This window comes from Vipera berus (genome assembly GCF_964194415.1).
Source record: "Vipera berus genome assembly, chromosome: 3".
In the NCBI taxonomy this organism is placed as follows: Eukaryota; Metazoa; Chordata; class Lepidosauria; order Squamata; family Viperidae; genus Vipera; species Vipera berus.
Genome location: NC_138204.1, coordinates 83,624,070 through 83,644,705, shown reverse-complemented (window position 1 = coordinate 83,644,705; position 20,636 = coordinate 83,624,070). Strand labels below are relative to the sequence as shown.

At 36.9% G+C, this 20,636-nt stretch overlaps 1 protein-coding gene across 1 annotated transcript in view; it reads left to right on the top strand.

The window, feature by feature from the left end:
- ZNF644 (zinc finger protein 644) overlaps positions 1-20,636 on the top strand; it is a 60,376-nt gene that overhangs the window by 17,059 nt on the left and 22,681 nt on the right. The window contains exons 4-6 of the mRNA XM_081324955.1: positions 8,592-10,631; positions 11,067-11,616; positions 11,802-12,407. Coding sequence (XP_081181081.1) covers positions 8,628-10,631; positions 11,067-11,616; positions 11,802-12,407 — 3,160 coding nt within the window. The 5' untranslated portion in view covers positions 8,592-8,627. The remainder of the gene's footprint in view (positions 1-8,591; positions 10,632-11,066; positions 11,617-11,801; positions 12,408-20,636) is intronic.

Genomic DNA, 20,636 nt, shown 5'->3' with positions numbered 1-20,636 from the left:
TTGGTTCTGGAAATTGAACAGTAATTCATACAAGAAGAATCACTGTAGCTGATGCAAAATGAAAAAAAATGTGTAATTATATGAATTAAAAAGTGAATTTAACTTTTCCTTACATTCTTTCTTGGACATGCATCCATCAGTTTTACATATAACTTGAGGTGCAGACATTTGGAACCTGCTGCTTTGGTCATTTATCTTTTCCAAGCAACTAAGTATAACTTGAATTAGTTGAAGTGTCCCAGTTTCTTTTCAGATGAAATTGTCATGGGAATTGGTAGGTTCCTGCTCCCAGAACATTTGACAATCTTACCTTGGTTTTAATAGGGGAACATAGAGTCCATACCATTTTGATTATCTGTATCGCTACACAGGTTTTTGTTATATTTCAGTTTAGATATTGCTTGATAATTACAATATTAGATGATGATTTGAAAATGTATTATGTAATATTTATCTCCATAAGATCGAGTTTACATACATTGTAACAATGCTTTTTAGTGGAAACATTGTGAGGTGGGTTGGGCTGAAAGGGATTGATTCATTTGTGAATCATTAGGTGCAAAATTAGTAATTGTATATAAACATGGAGTGACTTTTAAATATTTTACATTGGAAGGGAAATCGTTCAAATAGGTTCGCTAAGTGCTTTAGTGTTAGGATTATAATTGAAGCAGAAGTAGATTTATGTCCAAAAAACGTTAAGCTTAGAGCCAGTTTGATGTAGTGATTAAGGCATCAGGTTAGGAACAGGAGATTGTGAGTTCCAGTTCTATCTTAGATTCAAAGTCAGCTGGGTGACAATTACTTTCTCTTAGTTTTAGGAAGGAAGGACAAATCAGTTCTGAAAAACCTTGCCAACAAAACTGCAGGGACTTGTCCTGGCAATCTCTAAGAGACGATGCTGTTGCGAAAATACCAAAAAAAAAATCTTACTAGAGAAAATATTGATCAAGATATTTGAACAAAATATTGGATTATATAAAGAAGGGTCCTCGTTAAAAAAACCCACGTGACTGTGAATTATAAGTAATGTTTTATCTGTTTTTCTTATTTAAACATAAGATTTCATCAAATCCGATTAAAGAGGAGGGAGTCAGTTTTAGAATACATTGTAAGAGCAGTGTATAAATAAGTGTATTAACTACCGGTATAAAAATGTAGTTTCTGTTTTAGATGTTTTTCTGATTAACATAAATAATGATATGGGTGTGGTCTTAAATTATTGAAATTTATACTAAACGGATCTCTCAGCAATTGCAAAGTGAAACAAAAATTACGTATGTAATAAGTAAAAACTTGTTAGCAGCTTTAATGAGTGTTGAATTGCAGCTAGAGGAAACTGCTGGTTATTTACCACTGAAAAGATACTCATTTTAAAGATACTCATGTGACAAAGGTGCAGGCTATGCAAATTCTTAGTACACAGAAAACTAACATTTCACTATTCTAAATTGAAAAGTTTATGGTATCAATTATTTCAGGTAATTGCTTTACCCTTTTCAGATAGGTAAGGTTTGTTAATAGAACATGCATAATGCATGCTATTAATGTTCAGTTCAAGAGGCTTTACCTTTTTAAAGTTGGCAGAACCTAGTCAATTTACTGATCATGAAAAATCAATCTCACCCACAATACTTTTTAATACACTGCCTAAATAATAGCAATAGCGCTTAGACTTGTATACTGCTTCATAGTGCTTTACAGAACTCTCTAAATCAGACGTGTCAAACTTGGAACATCACGTGACATCGTGCAACATATCGGGACAGTTTTGCCATTGCAGGTTGCGGGACAGGCTGGCCATTGTGTGCGCGCACTCACCCCCACTCACGCTAGTGCTGCTGCTATTAAAATGGCACTGTGCAGCGAAAAGGGGGCGGTGCTAGCACCCGCACAGCAAAAACGAGTATCACGCGGGCACTAACACTGCCCCATTTGCAACACACGTGCTCGCAGCCTCGTTTCTGTGCATGTGTATAAAATGCTTCTCCCTCCCTTTCCCTCCGGTCCACGAACGGACAAAGGTTGGAGAGCTCTGGTCTAGAGGATTTATGCAGTTATGAGAATCGGAGAGATTATCTATCTCTATTGGTTGAATTGGTGGGAAACTCTCTGGAAAGGTGTGGTGAATGATTTCAGATAAATAGAAGGAAATTGGGTGACCAATACCAAAAGCTGCTAGCCTTGATCACTGTGTTTTCAAAAGATACACCACTTTTCTATTTTTCCCCTTCTTTAGAACTAAATCTTATCCTTGAGTGTGATAGAGGCTACAGCAGGAGCCTGATGATTCTTGTTAATGTTTTATTTTGTTTAAGTCAACCTTCCATTTGTCTGAAATGAGGAAAAATTCAAAAGAGAGGAGTTATATAGATCATATCCTTATCCAAGTTCTCTTTTCCATTCTTAATCTTGAAGTTTGCTCTGCCAATTATTGGCTTGCCCATTATAAACCTTCACACCAAACTATATGTGAGTTCGGTGTGTTCCATTCCACACCATCTGCCCAGTGAACATCTGCTTTTTATATGGTTCATACTGCAATTTCTTGTTGAAGTTTATTGTCTAGCATTGTTTCCTGCTATTATGAATTCTGCTTCCACATGGACTCAAATCCGCTTAGTCATAACTTCTCTCCGTTATCAGTCCTAATGAACAACTGCTATATCTTCTGATGTATAATACATATATTAAAGTTATAAAGTGTAAGGTGAGGATCTGTTTGTGCCCTTTCAACATGAAGTGATTCCCTCCCCCCAAAAAAGCATTGTGTAAGAAAAGAGGGAGCAAACAACGATCTATTTAGGGTTTTAGTTTTGTTTGGAAATACAAGAAATTCTAGGGGTACCTTGCATGACTATGTGAGTATGTATATATGTACTTTCATTGCTGATCAGTTAATTTTATACCAAACAGTGCTAGTATCTGTTTTCCCTCTGCTCATGGCTCTTGAAATCCAATTTATGATAATTTCTTATTGAATCTGACAAATCTTCAACTTTACCTGTATTAGTGGGCATCAGCATAGCATTTAATTTGGTTATATGGTTAAATGAGCTAACATTTGAATGAGGACACCGTTATAGCTTGTGTAATAATACCTTAGAAGAGGTTAGGTTGTCACTACGCAGTAAGTATTCAGTGAATATTAACCTACTTGTAATAAATACAATTAATAATGTACATAAAAGCAAAAGAATGTGCATTTTATTTTAAAAAATTCTTAGTCAAAAGAAAGTGGGCAGCATGGATATGACAGGAAGGTTGAATCTAACCTGAATTATAGAATGACCTAGGAAGTTTGCTCAGAGGGGATTACCGAATAATTATGTTAATATGCAATTATCACCTCATTTCTTTTGTAGTAACTTCAAGATGTAGTGTAGTAAGGGTGTTATAGCAAGTGCTGATAGTTTGCAAAAATAGTGATGTTTGTGATTTCCTAGACAATAAGACTAGCCTGGGGCATTTAAGTGATAATCTGTCATCTTGAAGATGGATCTGACCTTTGTGCTTCATTTCTTAAAGCTTACATGATATGGCTACAGGCAGCTCTAACTGCAGAACTCATTAAGATTTTCTATAAAAAATAAAATCTTTTTTTAAAAGAGCCACCTAAAAAGTTTGTTTTCAGTTTTGAAGGGAAAAAGAAAGAATATCTCAAAATGATTCTTTCATAAGCTGTCTATTTGAACTAATTTGGACTGCAGTTCAATAACTATCAGTAAATGAAGATTTAATATATCATTTGGGTAAAGAGGATGTCCTTTAAACCCAAAGGTCTGTTAAATCTGATTTTATGTTATTTATTCAACTATGTGATTCTTAAAAATAAGATTATTTGCAGAAAAATCTTAATTTAAGGGCAAATGCTCAATTTAAAAAGTTTGAATGAAATATTTGTCTGTTACATATCAAGGATTTGCTATAAAGATAACAATGACTGGCTTTATCTGGATTTAGAACCTAAGGAGAGCCAGACATTAGCTAAACTGAAAAAAGTTGAAAAAAAGTTCAGAAAAAGGCAATGGCAACCCATTGCTATACTGTACTGTTGTCAAGAAAATTATATTGATTTATCAATATAGTCACCAGGAGTTGATTTTGACTCAGTGATACTTTGTCTATAGTAGAGTTTCCCAAACATAGAAATATGCCTTCCTGGGGTGGGTGCAGAGTCCAGAGAAGGCGTGAATAACCCTTTAATTATCTTGTTGCAATAAATCCAGATTTCCCAAAGTTTCATGGTATTATTTTTGTTGTTCATTTGTGTTCAATTTGGTATTTGGATTTTTAGTATAGGTCTGTAGATTAAAATTGCACAAAAAGGTGATATGTTGGCAAAATGTTTTAAGAACTTCTGACCTCCTACCTGGAAGCAAGCTATATTGAAAACAGTGTGACTTACTTCTAAGTAGATACATATAAAACTAATTTCAAAAATTAATCTTAATAAGCCAGCTATGTTGGTGTTATTGCAAATTTAGAATGTAAAGGAAGTAATGTCAATATGCATATATGATGTCATATCTGTATAATTTATAATTCAGTGACTAAAAAGAGTCCATAATTAAATGAATTTTAAATACTTGTTTCATCTTATTTTAGAAGTATATAAAAGAGAAATGCATTTCAAAATGCATTAATGGAAGGAAAATAAATTATTTGCTTTAATGTACCTATTTGTCATGTAGTGCTTTATCATTTGTCATCAGTGTTTTGCGAATTTAATTTTTTTAAAATACAGGAAGGAAAAGTACTTCCAATGTTGTCATAGAAGGATGGGAGTTTTTCAGTTCATAAAACTTTAAGGAGATGGTGTACATTATTTTATATCTCATCTGCACAACTTGATTTCCTTAATGCTACAGCTGTATAAAAAGATTATTCTAAGATTAAATTTGAAGATTGAACTCAAAGGTTTTTATGTTTATTTAATCTACTCATTAACTGATCACATTTGAATCAAAGCATCAGATGAATTTTCTAAATCAGCAATAATTCAAATAAGGATGGAGCTAATTTAAATGCTTTTACTATATAATAAAATCTTACGGGATTTGCTAAATTTCTTAAATACAGCACTTTTTCTATTCATATTTTTGAAATTGTAATTAAAATGAATGTTACACGTTGAAAACATACAAATATTACACATAAACTTGAGTCTGCTGACTTCGTTGGTTTGTGTTTCTGTTAGCATTGAACTAAAAAGTACAGAATGCATTGTAGTCTCTTCTATGCTTAATCTTAGAAACTTTAATCTAGATTTACTATGGAATAAACAAATTTAGAATTTTTAATTGTCAGAATCTGCACCCCAATTTTCCAGGGTATTTCAAAATACAATCAGAGGTGTTGGAAATGTCCTGTAAAAGCAATTAAATTGCTGAAATCAACATTTTGAAATGGATGATGTAATATATTCTTTCTGTATAAATTAACAATAACTTAGATAAGGCTACAGCTTAAAATAGTTTGATATATGAACAACAAATTTGATACATTAATTGATTGTTGAAAAGTGATGCATAGCTACCGTATATTCTTAACTTGATGTATTTTCTGACTATTTTATTTAATTGTTTGATCTTCAGAACAGTTTATGTTCTGAATGTCTTAAATGTCTTGTGTATGAAAAAAATGTTACTTAATATTTACAGAATATAATTGAATAATTATTCAAAAGAATAATATTGTCCATTGTATTTTTCAGTTTTACATTCAAAACAATTGTTGTATTAGAGTTAATAGTGCAGCTTGGTATTTTCATGCAGTTGGGAAAGTTTTTCTTGAAATCATTCTGAAAATGATAATTGTATTTTTGAAGCAAATATAATATTCTTAGTTTATCAGCCTGCTATTTAGGGGGCACCAATAAAATTGTTTTAAATGGAAAGCGTCTGTTCTTTTTTTGAACCCCTAACACCAGAACAGATGGATGGAACATGGAACATGAAAGGTTTTACCTCAGAGGTGGCAACAGTGAAGCCACTCATTAACACTGAATTTACCACTTCGTTAACAACATTGCTTCCTGTTGAGAAAAGCTAATGTAGTTTCTCAAATTGACTGAGCATATATTTGTCTAGGTCTGTGAATGTCATGAGCTGGAAAAATACAAATATTTTTACAGCATAAGTATTCTAGAAATTGGAATAATTTCTCTATTTGCATTTTGAAGAATAGAAATGTGATGCCTTAAATTTCACTTTTCATTTTACTTGCAATATTTTACTGTTGCTTGGGCTTGTTTTCATTATTAAATTTCTATGCATATGATTTACTAGTTGGGGTGCTGCATTTTGTCATTGTTATAGTGATTACACTCTATACATAATTTGTTAGAAATCGATGTTTATTCTTTTGTAGACTTATAAATTTGGAATTCTAAAAGTGAAGATATTAAGCAATTTTATCTAATGCAGCCATATCTATTCATCTAATGGATATTTCATCCTTGTATTTGTATTACTTTATTTCATATGGAAATTGGATAATTCAACCTTTGGACTAGATTTAAAGCATAGTTCTGAGATAACTATTGCTTATATACTGTTAACATATTTGACTTAAAATCTATTTACAACCTTTCCTAGATTGATTTGTTTTGTCAAAATATTTTCAAATTAAAACAGGTAAGCTGAAACAAGCTCCTTTAGGCACGATTGAGACTACCATACAGGAAGGTGAAGTGATTGGTTTTAAGGTATCTGCATGAGGAGGGCATAAATGAGTACAGGCAAAATCAATTGACTTACAATGGCAGTTCCAATTGCAATTGTTAAGGGAACCATGATGTCATTGAGTGTGATGTCACATGACTATGATTTGCAACTTCTTGCCAGTTTTCCCACTGACCTGTCAGAAGCCACAGTGAAAGTTGCAAAAGGTGACTGCATCAAGTGACTGCATTGTAATTGCAACAGTTATCAAGTGTTTGAGTCGTGATCATCTGGATGTAGAGACACTGCAACAGCCACACCCTCAGGGATCAGCTGTTAAGTCTCCTTCTTTAGCACTGTAAAATGTCCCTGAATAAGTGATTGCTAACTGAAGACTGCCTGTATAAGATAAACATAAGAATCTAGTAACTCATCCTTTCTCTGCCAGACTATGCAGTTTTCATGTTGACTGTAGAAGGAAAGTCCCCTTTTCCATAGTTAGTGCAAAATGAAGCAGACTGGTTCACAATAATAAGTCATTGACTATTGTAGAGTGTGTGTCAGAAGCCTTCTAAGAGGACCTCATAAATGGCAATCACTGGACCCCAGAATGCTGCAGTCATCGCAAATACACGGTGGTTGCCAAGTGGCCGAACTTAGATCATTTGTCCACTGGGACATTGTAGTGATTGTAAGTGCGAGGACCAGTCATAAATCATTTTATTCAGGACCATCATAACTTTGAACAGTTTTTCAATGAATGATTGTAAATCAATGACTCTGTATGGGCTTCAAATATAATTTTAAATTGAAATTGAGAATTAAGAATATTCTAGACATTGTTGAATGATAGTATTTTTTTCTCAGTAACCTTATGAACATTTGCCCTTACATATATTAATATGTACATTAATTCGGCATTACTACATTAATAATGCAGCAGTATCTGGAGGATTGCAGGTTTTTCATTCTGTATTAGTAATTATTTAACTTTTTGCATGCGTACAGTAGCTCTGGATGGGAAAACAAATCCATAATGTAGCCTTGATAGGAGATACAGTGCAAATCCTTTATATTTCTTTTAAGTTACTTACTCCTGGTTTTTCCAAAAGGTTCATTGTGCCTACAGATATTAATTTGGACAAGATTTCTCCACTGATTCTGTATGTATCAGTAGCATTTGAAATCTCAACTCTTTTTATTACATGCAGAAATTTCAACAAGATATTTCTCATATACTGTTGCTTGGGGGGGAAAAGAGTGATCAGCACTTTAGCTGATTTCTCAGTTTTTAAAAAATCTAATTCATATGTCGCCCTATAATGGACTTACAAATATGATTACATACACAGGTACAGGAATGAATGTAAAGTAGACTGTTGACTAGAGATGATCATCTACTTATATCATGATATAGAATTGTTTGTCACACTTCAAGTTTATTTGGAAACATTTTTATCTTTTTTACATCAGCTTGTTAAAAGTATTGTTTTAATAAAAATGAGTGGTATCTTCAGTATATAAAATGAATCGTGCTTTACTACTCAACTATGTATATTATAATATGGTGTTTTATTCTGGTAAACATAAAATCTTTCTTGATTTTAGTTTGTTAGATGTTTGTAATAGGGCAAAATCCATCTGAAGAGATGCTTCCAGACAAAGTGCATATGTAGTACACGAAGCTTTGTATACATCTCAATGTATCTCTTTTGAATGACTTGTGCATCTCTGCTCTATAATTCTACGTTGAATTTGAATTTTAGAACTAGGTCCACTTCTGAAATCATTAATCTCTTCATTAATAGTATGTTTTTGTACGTGTGATTTTCTGTGACATAAGAATATTTTTGAATGATCATGTTTAATCTTAAAACTATTGTACTAATGTGCATTCTAATATGGATCTTTTTATTTTTACTTTAGAGTAAATGTGTTTATTGGACAGAGAATGTCAGCAGTATGGATGAGACAGAAATCAACACTGAGATCATTGGTGCTAAAGGACTGCTAGATGACAGTAATTTCATCTCTGAGAAGAGTGGCATTCCCAAATTAGAAGAGAGTGAAACATCATTTCAGAATAATCCATTAACATTGCCTGAAGACCTATCAACAGACAAGTCTGAAAGCGCCTTAAGTGGGGGCCAAACATCTATATTTATACATACTGGGGCTCCTGCTGTTTCTAGTGAAAATTTTGTTCTGCCTACAGAAACTTCTGTTAATGGACCAGTTCCACACTCCAGTTTAACTAAGGTTTCCATTATGAAACAAGGCAGCATTTCATTAACTAATGCACAAGCTGTGGGCCATCAAACAGATTCTTCTTCATCTGTCACAGTGGTACATGATCTTCAACTTCCCACAAAACCACCAGTCCAAAACTCAAGCCCAGTTTTGTTCTTGTTACCTGAAGCAGCACATGCTAAAAACCTATCACATTCCATGAAAAATCTACCTCCCTCTGCTTCAGTTGCTTGTGACATAGAGCCATCAATAGGAAAAAGCATAAAATCAGATAGCACTTTAGTAAGCCAAGCAGATGTGTGTGAGGATAGCAGAAGTTCATTAGGAAAAGAGGATGGTAACAAATCACTAACGGGGATTTCCTCAGCGGCAGGTGACTTCAGATCAGAAAGTGATGTAAGCTGGGATCCACAGAAAGAGTACATAGAATTCCTCATGACAAACGAAGAAACTGTAAAAGAGTCGCCAGTTCAACCTAAAGTTGGCATACAGAAAAGGAGGAAAAGAAAGATGGATGTTAGCAAAATAACTCGCTATACTGAGGACTGTTTTAATGAATCAAATTATATTCCTGACAATTCTGAATCAGTAGATGTTGAGTTTTTGGAGCAGAGTGAGAATGTACAAATAATAGAATCACAAAAATATTCATTAGCAAGAGTAAAGCCTGAATCTACAGACGAGGAATTGGAAGTTGTGGATGCCATCCAGCATCTGATTTATAATCCAAGTAATAAGTGTGCAGATGATATTTCCCCTGTTCACAGTAGCACTTTTCTTTCTAATACTTTATTGAACAAATGTGAACAAGATGACTTAGTATCACCATCTAATTTCAGTTCTGATGAGCCATCTTTTTATCCCTGTACAAAGTGCAATGTGAATTTTAGGGAAAAAAAGCATCTGCACAGGCACATGATGTATCACTTGGATGGCAATAGGCACTTTCGTCATTTAAATGTTTCGAGGCCTTATGCGTGTAGGGAATGTGGCCGGACCTTTAGAGATCGCAATTCCCTTCTTAAACATATGATAATTCATCAGGAAAGAAGGCAGAAATTGATGGAGGAAATTCGTGAATTAAAAGAACTTCAGGATGAGGGTAGGAGTGCACGGTTACAGTGTCCACAGTGTGTGTTTGGTACCAATTGTCCCAAAACCTTTGTGCAGCATGCTAAAACCCACGAAAAGGATAAAAGATACTACTGCTGTGAAGAATGTAACTTTATGGCTGTGACAGAGAATGAACTTGAATGCCATCGAGGGCTTGCTCACGGAGCAGTAGTGAAATGTGCAATGATCACCACAAACATTACACAGAGAAAAACACACAAAAAGGCACTGATGAAAGATTCCTATATGGAACCCTCAAAAAAGACAGCTGACTATATGTGTAAAATGTGTCCTTTTACTACATCAGCCCGAAGCATTTTAAAAAAACATGTGGAATACTTGCATCCATCAGCTTGCATAGATCCCTTTGGCAGTCGCCTTAGATTAGATAAAAGAAAAAGGCTCAGCATAGAAGAAGCTTTAGATTTTGGTAGCAGGACTAAACATTTAATCAAACAAGCATCTGCCTTTCCAAAGTCTTCTGTTTTAAAACAAGATATGAAACGACCATTTGGCTCTGCATTCCAGACGAGTCACTTTGCAAAACTCCACAAGAGACCCTCCAGGATACAGAAGGCACGGAAAAGCGTTGCACAGTCAGCTGTAAGTGTGTTTAATGAAAGCTCTGCAGACAGGTTTTATTTTGAATAGAAATAACACTGACCCAAATCCTAAAGATTTGCATCATGAAGAAAAATCTTAGCAACTGTGTATGTATGTGTTTGTGTATATAGACGTACACGCACACACACAGGCATACATAGGATTGAGAAATGTAGCAGTCTTATTTTTACGCTTAAAAGGGGATGCTACAAGATCTGTCAGGTTGTTACCTTTATTGTCTTCAAATAATTCTCATAATAAGGTTTATTGTGGATTCTCTTAATTGATGAAAAAAGACCCAGGAGTCTATAAAAATAAGCATGTAACTGTAAAAAAAAATTGATTAAAAGACCCAAAAGGGGAGGATCTATAGCAGGAGATAATTTGGACAGTTTTCCAGGCATTCTACATAAAATGACTGTTGTTGTTTTGCAGAGACTTGCTGGAAAAAAAGACAGCTATGAAACGGACGATGAAAGTTCATGGGATAATGTTGAACTGTGTGATTACACTACACGGTCTGTGGAGGATGGCTCTTACAGTGATATTAATCAGGACCATGTAAACCTGTTCCCTTTATTTAAAGGTAAAATGGAAGAAGAAGGTGGTGGTAAATCGTCTCTTAGATATGAACAAAATGATGGATTTTATTTTGAATATTATGAAGATGGTGAAGGTAACAATTATCTGCATGATTTCCAAGATCATCATAATTTGGAAAACATAGGTACCACATTGCCAAAGCATAATTCAGTTTTTCACTGGACTGATTTATCACTTGAGAAAAAAAACTGTCCATACTGTCCAGCAACTTTTGAAACTGGTGTCGGATTGTCTAATCATGTCCGTGGACATCTTCACAGAGCTGGGTTAAGTTATGAGGCACGCCATGTTGTCTCACCCGAGCAGATAGCTACAAGTGACAAAATGCAGCAGCATTTCAAAAGGACTGTGACGGGAACCCCAGTGAAACGAGTTAGAAAAGGTAAGATATTTCTTCAGGTTTTCAGCATATAAGAAATTTAGACTAATATGAATATTACCTCATTTTATAGTATCCTGACTAGTTTTTTTATTTGTTCTCTTGTTCGAATGTTTTGACCTGTACATTTTAAGTAAGCTGCATCCTAATGTTTGGCAAGTGGATAAATTGCTTGTTTTTCTTTGTAGCAATTGAGAAATCTGAAAGTTCTACAGAACACACATGCCAGCTCTGTGGAGGTTGGTTTGACACTAAAATTGGATTATCTAATCATGTGCGAGGACACCTAAAAAGGCTTGGTAAAACCAAATGGGATGCACATAAATCTCCAATCTGTGTTCTAAATGAAATGATGCAAAATGAAGAAAAATATGAAAAAATCCTTAAGGCATTGAACAGTCGTCGCGTTATTCCCAGACCATTTGTTGCTCAGAAACTTTCATCAAATGATGACTTTTTGTCTCAAAATGTTATACCTCTTGAAGCATACCGCAATGGCCTAAAGACTGAAGATATATCGGTGTCTGCATCAGAGGAAGAAAGGCTGAATTGCCTCAATGAATGTGATGAAGCAAAATCAGTACTGCATGATGAAAAAAAAACCCAGTCACTTACACTGATAGAACTCTTGAAAAATAAAAGAATGGGAGAAGAAAGAACTTTTGATATCTCCCCTCAAAAGATTCATAATCAAACCGCAAGAAAGAGGTTTGTTCAAAAATGTGTTCTTCCATTAGATGAAGATGGCCCTTTGATGTATCAACCACAAAAAATGGATTTGACCGTACAATCAGGTAAGAGGTTGTTTTTGTAACTGCTGTTCTATTAGATCTTAATTGGAATCCATGTCTATACATATGTTTGTGTCTGTATGTATTTCTTTATTCCAAAATCAATTTGTACTGAAACTTTTCTTTGCAAAGTTCTTATCAGGAAAAAAATAATTTCATACCCAAAATTACCTACATTTTGAATGTGCAGGCCAAGTTCTGAATAGAAAACAATTTTGCTCTGTAGTTACTGAGGGGTAATAGAAATAGATACATGTGAACATCTCCTTAATTCTTTGTTTTGTGTTTATTGTTATGTTTGATAAAAAATACATGATAATTAATAACTAATACTTGATACAATGTATTGACAGTCAAATAACCAAAAATAGCTGAGACATTGTTCCTTTATCTGTAGTAAAAGTTAGCATTTCCTTGAAGTTAATATTTGCCTGATTGGTTAAATGGGTGATGTGTGGTTATATGTGAGCTATTGTTAGGTTATATGTGTCCTAAGAATGCATCTGTGGTAGCCATAGCTCTTCTTTTCCATCAGGGTTCTGATACAAAATCACAGACTCTTTTTGAATGAAGATTTTCTAGAAATTCAGTCGGTAATTTCAGTCTTTATTTCAGAGTCCTTAGTATAGTTTTAGAATGCTCTTCTTAAATACGTCTTTCAATCCTAGCTGTCAGAGATTATGCTGGAGTTCTTTGCCAATATCTCTGCATAATGTGTATTCCAGCTACCATAATATCTTGCTCTACTTTGAGTATTTTGTAATTGCGGCGAAAATGGATGATGTAGTTTTATGGGTCTTTCAAGAGTGCAGCATGATGCAGCAGTCAGACTGTCACTGGAAGACATTGCAATGATCAGTAGATTCATGTGATTTGCTTCTTGTACCACTACAGATTGCAGGTAGTGAAACCAAATGTTTATTAGGCCTGTGCAGATCTTTCAGTGAACAAACTGCCTCTCTGGATTTGTGGCATGAAATTATGAAAAACTGAATCACTCAAAGGCTGAAGTCAGCAGCTTGACACTCTTGGGGTTTTATGAGCATGTGGGTACTATGATATTCTGGATCCATGTTGGATGAGTGACGTGAAGAGTCCTGTTGAAGGATCTGCTTATGTCTAATGTTTATATGGATCAAATGCATCCTCATATAAAACTTGTTGCAATTAAAATGATATGTTTTAAATGGGAAAGCATTCAAGTGTTTGATTCTCTACTTGCAGTCTGAAACTATATAGTAAGTCAACATGTACAGTACATGAGACTGCTGATTATGCTTCTACTTTCATCTAGGTAGAAAACCAAGCCTTACAGGAAAACCTATATTAACTAACTACAAGGGGCTGAAAGGATGAGTTAATATGAAATGCATGAATAATGCAATGAATTGCTTTTAAAAAGGAGGTAGCTCGATAAAGCTTGTCAGTTAGATAATAGTTCACTAAAAATAAAGTAGTTGATATTTGTGTTATACTGCCTAATACTGATTAGCGCTATCCTCTACACTTCAATCAAAAATAATAAAAGAAATTGCATAATACCAACTGTTATTAATAGAACTTTTAATTCCAATTAATATAAGATTTGATTGTTAGTTTATACTACTTATTACAAGTTTTGTAACCTTGCTGCTAAGCAGTAATATTTAAAATACATGAAAATTGGTTTTTTGTGTTGCGTACATCTAAAAATTATATCTTAAAAGCATCCAATTTTTTCTAACGCACTGAAATATGAATAATGTGAAAAAAATATTGACAGTATTGTCCAAGACTAAACTTTTATATGTGCATGGAAATACAGTTAAGAAACCACTGGCAGTATATATATTTTTCTGATGTAGTTTGGTATTTGCTTCACTATGTGTTCTTCTCTGTGATAACTAAGATGTTTGTTGATCATTTATTTAGCACAAAGATTTTAGCAAAAACTACAAATCATTAACTTTCATTATTGATTGCGCATTCAGAGTAATGAAGATAAAATGCACTGAAGAAAATGTTTTGTCTAACAGCTGTGCAGTGGTGTGTTTTACCACCTTTTTCTCCCAGCCCTCATCAGCAACCTAATTTAGTATTGAGCCTTTTACAGTCTTGTGGGTAAAACACTTTAATTACCACTTTGTCAACTAGACTTTCTAATTCTCTTTATTGGGAACATTGCAAGCTTTCAAACTTCTTAACAGAACTGTGCTATTCAAATTGCAGAATTGTATTTTGGAGTTAGGGAAGAAACCTGCGTAATGCGAAAATCAGCAGCCAAGTGATAATAGTTGTTAAATTCAGCAAAGCTTAGGGATTCAGATCACGCATTTCATTTTTCTTACCCAAAAGGATGTTTTGTTCCAGATAAGAAAATAATAGCCATGAGCTAGATTCCTTCCTTATGAAACAATTGCACTGATGCACTGAACATACTTAAAGCAACTTTTAATTCAGGGTTTTTTGAAACGAGTTGAGAGTTTCATTTTTAAAGAGAGAACTGGATTATAGTTTTCTTTTGAATGATAGGTATGCCTGTGAAGCTTAGAACGTGTGTGCATTGCAATACGGCGTTTACAAGTGCTGTTAGCCTGTCCAACCACTTACGCGCTTATGCACGAAAGAAGAGTGCTGGACTTTTGACTGGGACAGGTATGTTTGTTACAGATGTAAATTCAAGTCTGTCTATCTACATTTTCCTCATCAGACTTGAACAATTCATATGATAATTCAGTTGACATTTAAAATTCTCTGAAGGAATTGAATTTAGAATTATAGCAACGTATAAATTGTATGTTGCTATCCCATTTTTTCATGAATTGTTTCATTTTATTTTATTTTTTTATCCAGCATTATTTCCATGTATATGAACAGTTCAGGAGTGAATGCTCTGTTTTCTGGCTAAATGCAAAAGGAGCTGAATTTTTAACTAAAGTAATTTGCCAAGTTTTGATCAAGAATCTTTATCAATTATTACAACTCATTCTTTAGGTAAATTAACATCAAAGTAAACACAGGCAGTTACGTGGTTTTTACAATTGTCAGTACATCACGTTCAATCAGAACTCAACTACTTTCTCATATTTGCTATATATGTGTGTATTTAGATCTGTTGAACAGGCAGGTAAGAGTAACAACACAGTTATATCTCCTGTGTGGATTTGTTTTAATACTTTGTACTATGCGTTGGATTTTAAATTTAGTGGAATCTCCTGTGAACCCAACTATTAAGACTGTTACAATAAAAGGAAACAAAATTCATGGAAGTACAGGTAGTCCTCAATTTATGTCCACAAGTGGGACCAGAATTTTGGTTGCTAAGCGATGCAGTCGTAACATTGGATGTCGTGCGACTGCACCAGTGACCACAATTCCAGTAATCCCTGTTGCCATCATGAAGCAAAATTTGCCGGTCATTAGCAAAGGACTCATCCCAATTCAAGCCATTCTGAGGTTGGTCCATCCCAGCCCCAAGCCTCCGTAAGGTAAGGGATTGCTTCCAACTCCCCCCCCTCCCTTCTATCTCCACCCCATCTCTACTCTTTTGGCTGCCCTGCGCTTTGTCTTGCAAGGTGGCATGCAACCCCAGAAACACATGGCTGCTTACCCCAGTCTGGAAACTGCAGCTGCCCCAGCTCAGTCCAAGTCATCCTTACCACCCTCTTCTCTGAGAGGCCTGCCATCTTGTGTTCCATCACCTCACCTCAATGTTGCCATCTTCCTGCTCCTGCTGATGATAGCGCATCCCTGCCTGGGGGCGGGGGAGAGATGGCTTTTGGTTTTTCTTTTTCTCAGCACAAAGCCCATCCCCAACCCCACCCATTACCTCTTTACGTGTGGGTGTTTCTTTGCCAACAGCTCCTGGATGGACTGGGACTAGCCTCCTATTGTGAAAAAGAAAAGAAAAAGCTGCTTTCAGCTCTCTTCCCCACTTTTGGAGCTTGAAGCCAGCCCCAGCCCATCCAGGAGCTGTTGGCAAAGAAACACCGCTTTCAAAGATCCCTTCCCAGGAATTGCTTTTTCCTAAAGGGGAAGGGGGAAGCCCAATGCAGCTTTTTACCCCCTTTTCCACAGAGTGAAGCCAGGCCCTGCCCTGCCCTGCCCTAGAAATCTTTGCAAAGGGATGGTATGGCTCAAAGGCTGCTTTCGTCTCACCACCACCACCACCACCACCTTTTCACAGTGCAAAGCCAGCCCCAGGCTGGATGCTCCTCATTAACAGTAGGAGCAGGAAGATGGCGAACATGAGCTGGGACAGCAGAGTGCAGGGCAGCAGGTGGCCAAAAGAGCATAGATGAGGCAGATAAGCGGATGGCAGGAATTGCAGCACCTATACAGTAGGGTTTGCAAGTGCCCAAATTTTGATCGCATGATTACAGGGGCACTGCCACAGCTTCAGGTATAGGTCATAAGTGCCTTCATTCAATGCCATCATAATTTCAAAGAATCAATTGGTTGTAAGTCAAGGACTGCCTGTATTGGAATAAGCAGATGTGTAGGATATGAATACTTTTTTCTTTAAATAAAGTGCCAGCATGCCACGTAGAAATTACTAGGTTTGTTCACAGGAACTAAGTTGTTTGACAAGAAACACAGTTTAAATACTGCTACTAGTTCCTGCCTGTATCCTTGAACCTAGAGGATTAGCTGACTATTGGGAGTCATAGATACTACTTTGGGAGTAAGGTTTCTACAACTGCTGTAAGTTCTTGAAAGTCATTCTCTCAGCCCTTTTCAGACTTGGAACATAGTTAACCTTGATCTCATCAATGGATGATCTTCTCTGGGAAAGTCATAGAGTGCTGTTAATGCTTTAGAGCAGGGGTGTCAAACTCAATTTCATTGAGGGCCGCATCAGCATTGCGGTTGCCCTCAGGTGGCCGGGTGGGTGTGGCCTGAGTGGGCGTGGCCTACTGGGTGGGCATGGCTAGAGTGCGTATGGCCTACTGGGTGGGCGTGGCCAGCTCTACATCGTTCGCATCAAGGGTGCCTATGGGGCCCTGGGCAGGAATGGGACAGATCTGAGGGTCTCTGGCAGAAGGAGGGTCTCTGGGCCAGGGCCAAAGCAGTGGCAGCCATTCCCTCACTGTTTCCAGGATGGCTTTGCGGGCCACATGAAACCATTTTGTGGGCCGGATCTGGCCCCCTGACCTTGTGTTTGACATGTCTGCTTTAGAGGCTTTTGTTTTTGTTGATAACAATATTCTCCTAGGTTATTTCCTAAATTGGAGGATGAAGTTACTAAAGTAATTCCTGCTTGCAGCAAACTGGCAGCTTTGCAGTAGATACTTGTACTTTGTTACTATTGCAGTTTAATATCTAATGGAAGTTCTTGAGGGCAAATGACAATTTTAGAGGGGGCAAGATCTCTTTAATATACCAGTGACATTCAGCTCTATAACGTCAGTGTTGGGAGAAGCTATGCATATCTGAACTGCTGTCTGAAATAAATTATGGGGTGTATAACTAATGTATACGTAATATTTACATATCTCATATACGTATACATATATGTAAATTTATATAAGTAATACAGCTTAACTAATAAATTGAGGAAGAACCTTAATAATGTGGAACTACACATAGGTGATATCTTGATTGTGAGAACTAGTAGGAATTCTTTGTTTAAAGTGGGACCTAACTATAGCAAGTTACTCCTAGAAGTAACTTTCTCACCAGAAACTCGGGATCGTTATCAGTGATGAACACCATATATCAGAGGTCCCCAGCCTTTTGGGCACCAGGGACCAGTTCCATGGAGAGAGGTTTTTCTATGGACCGGGGGGGGGGTGTGTGGTTTTGTGTGCTGCCTGCATCTCGCAGATGGGGCTTTGTTTGCTTGTGCGGACCGGTTGCTGGCAAGCCGTGGATAGGTACTGGTCCATGGACCTGGGGTTGGGGACCCCTGCCATATATGGATGAATAGGTGTCAAGTTTCCAACTTATGGGCTTTTCAAGTGACTCTGAGGCATTGTTTACCTTAAAAGTCCTTTATTAGCCTAATACACCAGCAAATGCTTGCTCGAAGGAAGCTGGAATCTGAAATCTCCGCCCCTTGCACAATATATTAAAACACAATTCTCCACTTTTCTAATTTTGTCATTAATCTTATTCTCCAATTAATTTAAAGAATCAGTTTTCCTTCCGTTAGAAGACCCGCCAAGGCCTTAGTTAGAGAGATGGCCTTGAAAGTGCATTCCTACTCATCCCTCCTCCCAACCTTAAACTAATCAGGTTTAACATATGAAACGGCTACTTCTTCATCTCTTGTCAAGCAATAACATTCAATGTTAGCAGCGTTGACATCCGGCCCCCCTTACAAAAAGGACAGATCCTGTAATGTAAACAAAATACAAGTTAGCAACTGGCTTTTGGTTTGTTGGGGTGTTTCTCATAAAACCTCTTGATAAGTCTGTCAGCTTTCACATCAGTAGATTTCACCCAAATGGCTTCAGACAATGGGTATCCCTTCCATTGTACTAGGTATTGCAATTTTCCCTGAAAGATTCTAGAGTCAAAAATACGTTTCACTTCATAATGGTTCTGACCTGCTACCACGAGGGGTCCAGGTGCTTTCTTAGGGGGAGGTCTTAAAGTGGAGGCTCAAAAAGGTTTCAGCAAGCTACAATGGAACATCGGGTGAATTTTCCCCAAAAGTCTGGGTAGTTTCAATTTTACTGTGACCGGGTTGATGATTTTCACAATGGGGAAAGGCCCGAAGAATTTTGGTCCCAATTTCTTATAAGGCGTAAGTATTTGGTCGACAAATAGACCTTTTCCCCAACTTGGAATGTTCTTTGGAGAGCTTTCTTTTTGTCAGCTTGCTTTTTGTAGGTCTCAAAGGTCTTCTTTAAGGCCACCTTTGTATTTTTCCAAACTTCTTCCTAACCCCTCACCCAATGATTAAGAGTCTGGGAAGTGGAGGGTACCTGAGAGTATTCCGGTATGGGATTGAATTCTTTCCCTGTGGCTACACGGAAAGGAGTGTAGCCGGTGCTGCTATGTACTGAATTATTTTAAGCCACCTCTGCAAAAGGGAGGAGGTCGGTCCAGTTTGTTTGTTGGTAAGAGACGTAGCATCTAAGGTATTGTTCCACCATTTTGTTGGCGGGTTCTGCAGCTCCGTTAGTAGCCGGGTGAAAAGCAGTTGATAGGCCTTGATATGATCCAATTAATTTAAGAAAGTTTCTCCAAAATTTCGCTGTGAACTGCACCCCTCTGTTCAAAATTATTCACTTAGGGGCACCATGTAGTCGGTAGATATGTTTTAGGAACAACTTAGTCAGGTGTTGAGCTGATGGAAGTCCTTTGCAGGCGATAAAGTGAGCCTGTTTTGAAAATAGATCTATCACAGTCCAAATGACAGTATTTCCTCTACTGTCGGGTAGGTCTGCTATAAAGTCCATAGCTATTTCTTCCCATGGTTGAGAAGGTTTGGCCATTGGTTGCAGTAACCCAGGGGTCTTTCCTGGGATTTGTTTCATGGTGGCACATACAGTACAGCTCTTGACATAGTTTTCTATGTCTCATTTTAGTCCCGGCCACCAAAATTGCCGGCGAGTGAGATATAGAGTTTCTAGATATCCAAAATGTCCAGCCTGTTTGACATCATGGCTGTGTTTGAGGGCATTAAGACGAAGAGCTTCAGGCAAGTACAATTTTCCCCCCTTGTAAGCCAGACCATCCCTGCATGTTAGGGATGTCTGATTGTCTTTAAACCATTGATCAGTGAGGAGTTCTCGCTTTATTTTCTTTACCCCGGGGTCATCAGGATTAGGGGTCCTGCGAGGTGTGAGTTGGGCCGCAGTTTGTGGACCGGGGATAATTGCCTCGTGAATTTCTTCACGTTCGCTTTTGTACTGTGGCAATCGGGAGAGCGCATCAGCTAGAAAGTTTTTTCTTCCTAGTATGTACTTTAGGGTAAAGTTGAAGCGGTTGAAGTACTGTGCCCATCGTACTTGTTTTGGGGACAATTTGCGGGGAGTTTTTAGTGCCTCTAAATTTTTGTGATCTGTCCATACTTTCAAAAGGCACCTTGCTCCCTTCTAAGTAGTGCCGCCAGTTTAATAGCCCCCACCTAATAGCGAAGGCCTCCTTCTCCCAGACTGTCCATCTCCTCTCGCTTTCAGTAAACTTTTTAGAGGTGTATGCACAAGGTTGCAAGACCCCACTTTTATTCTTTTGCAATAACACCGCTCCGACTGCCACGATGCTGGCGTCTGCCTGAATTATGAAGGGCTCCCCTGGACA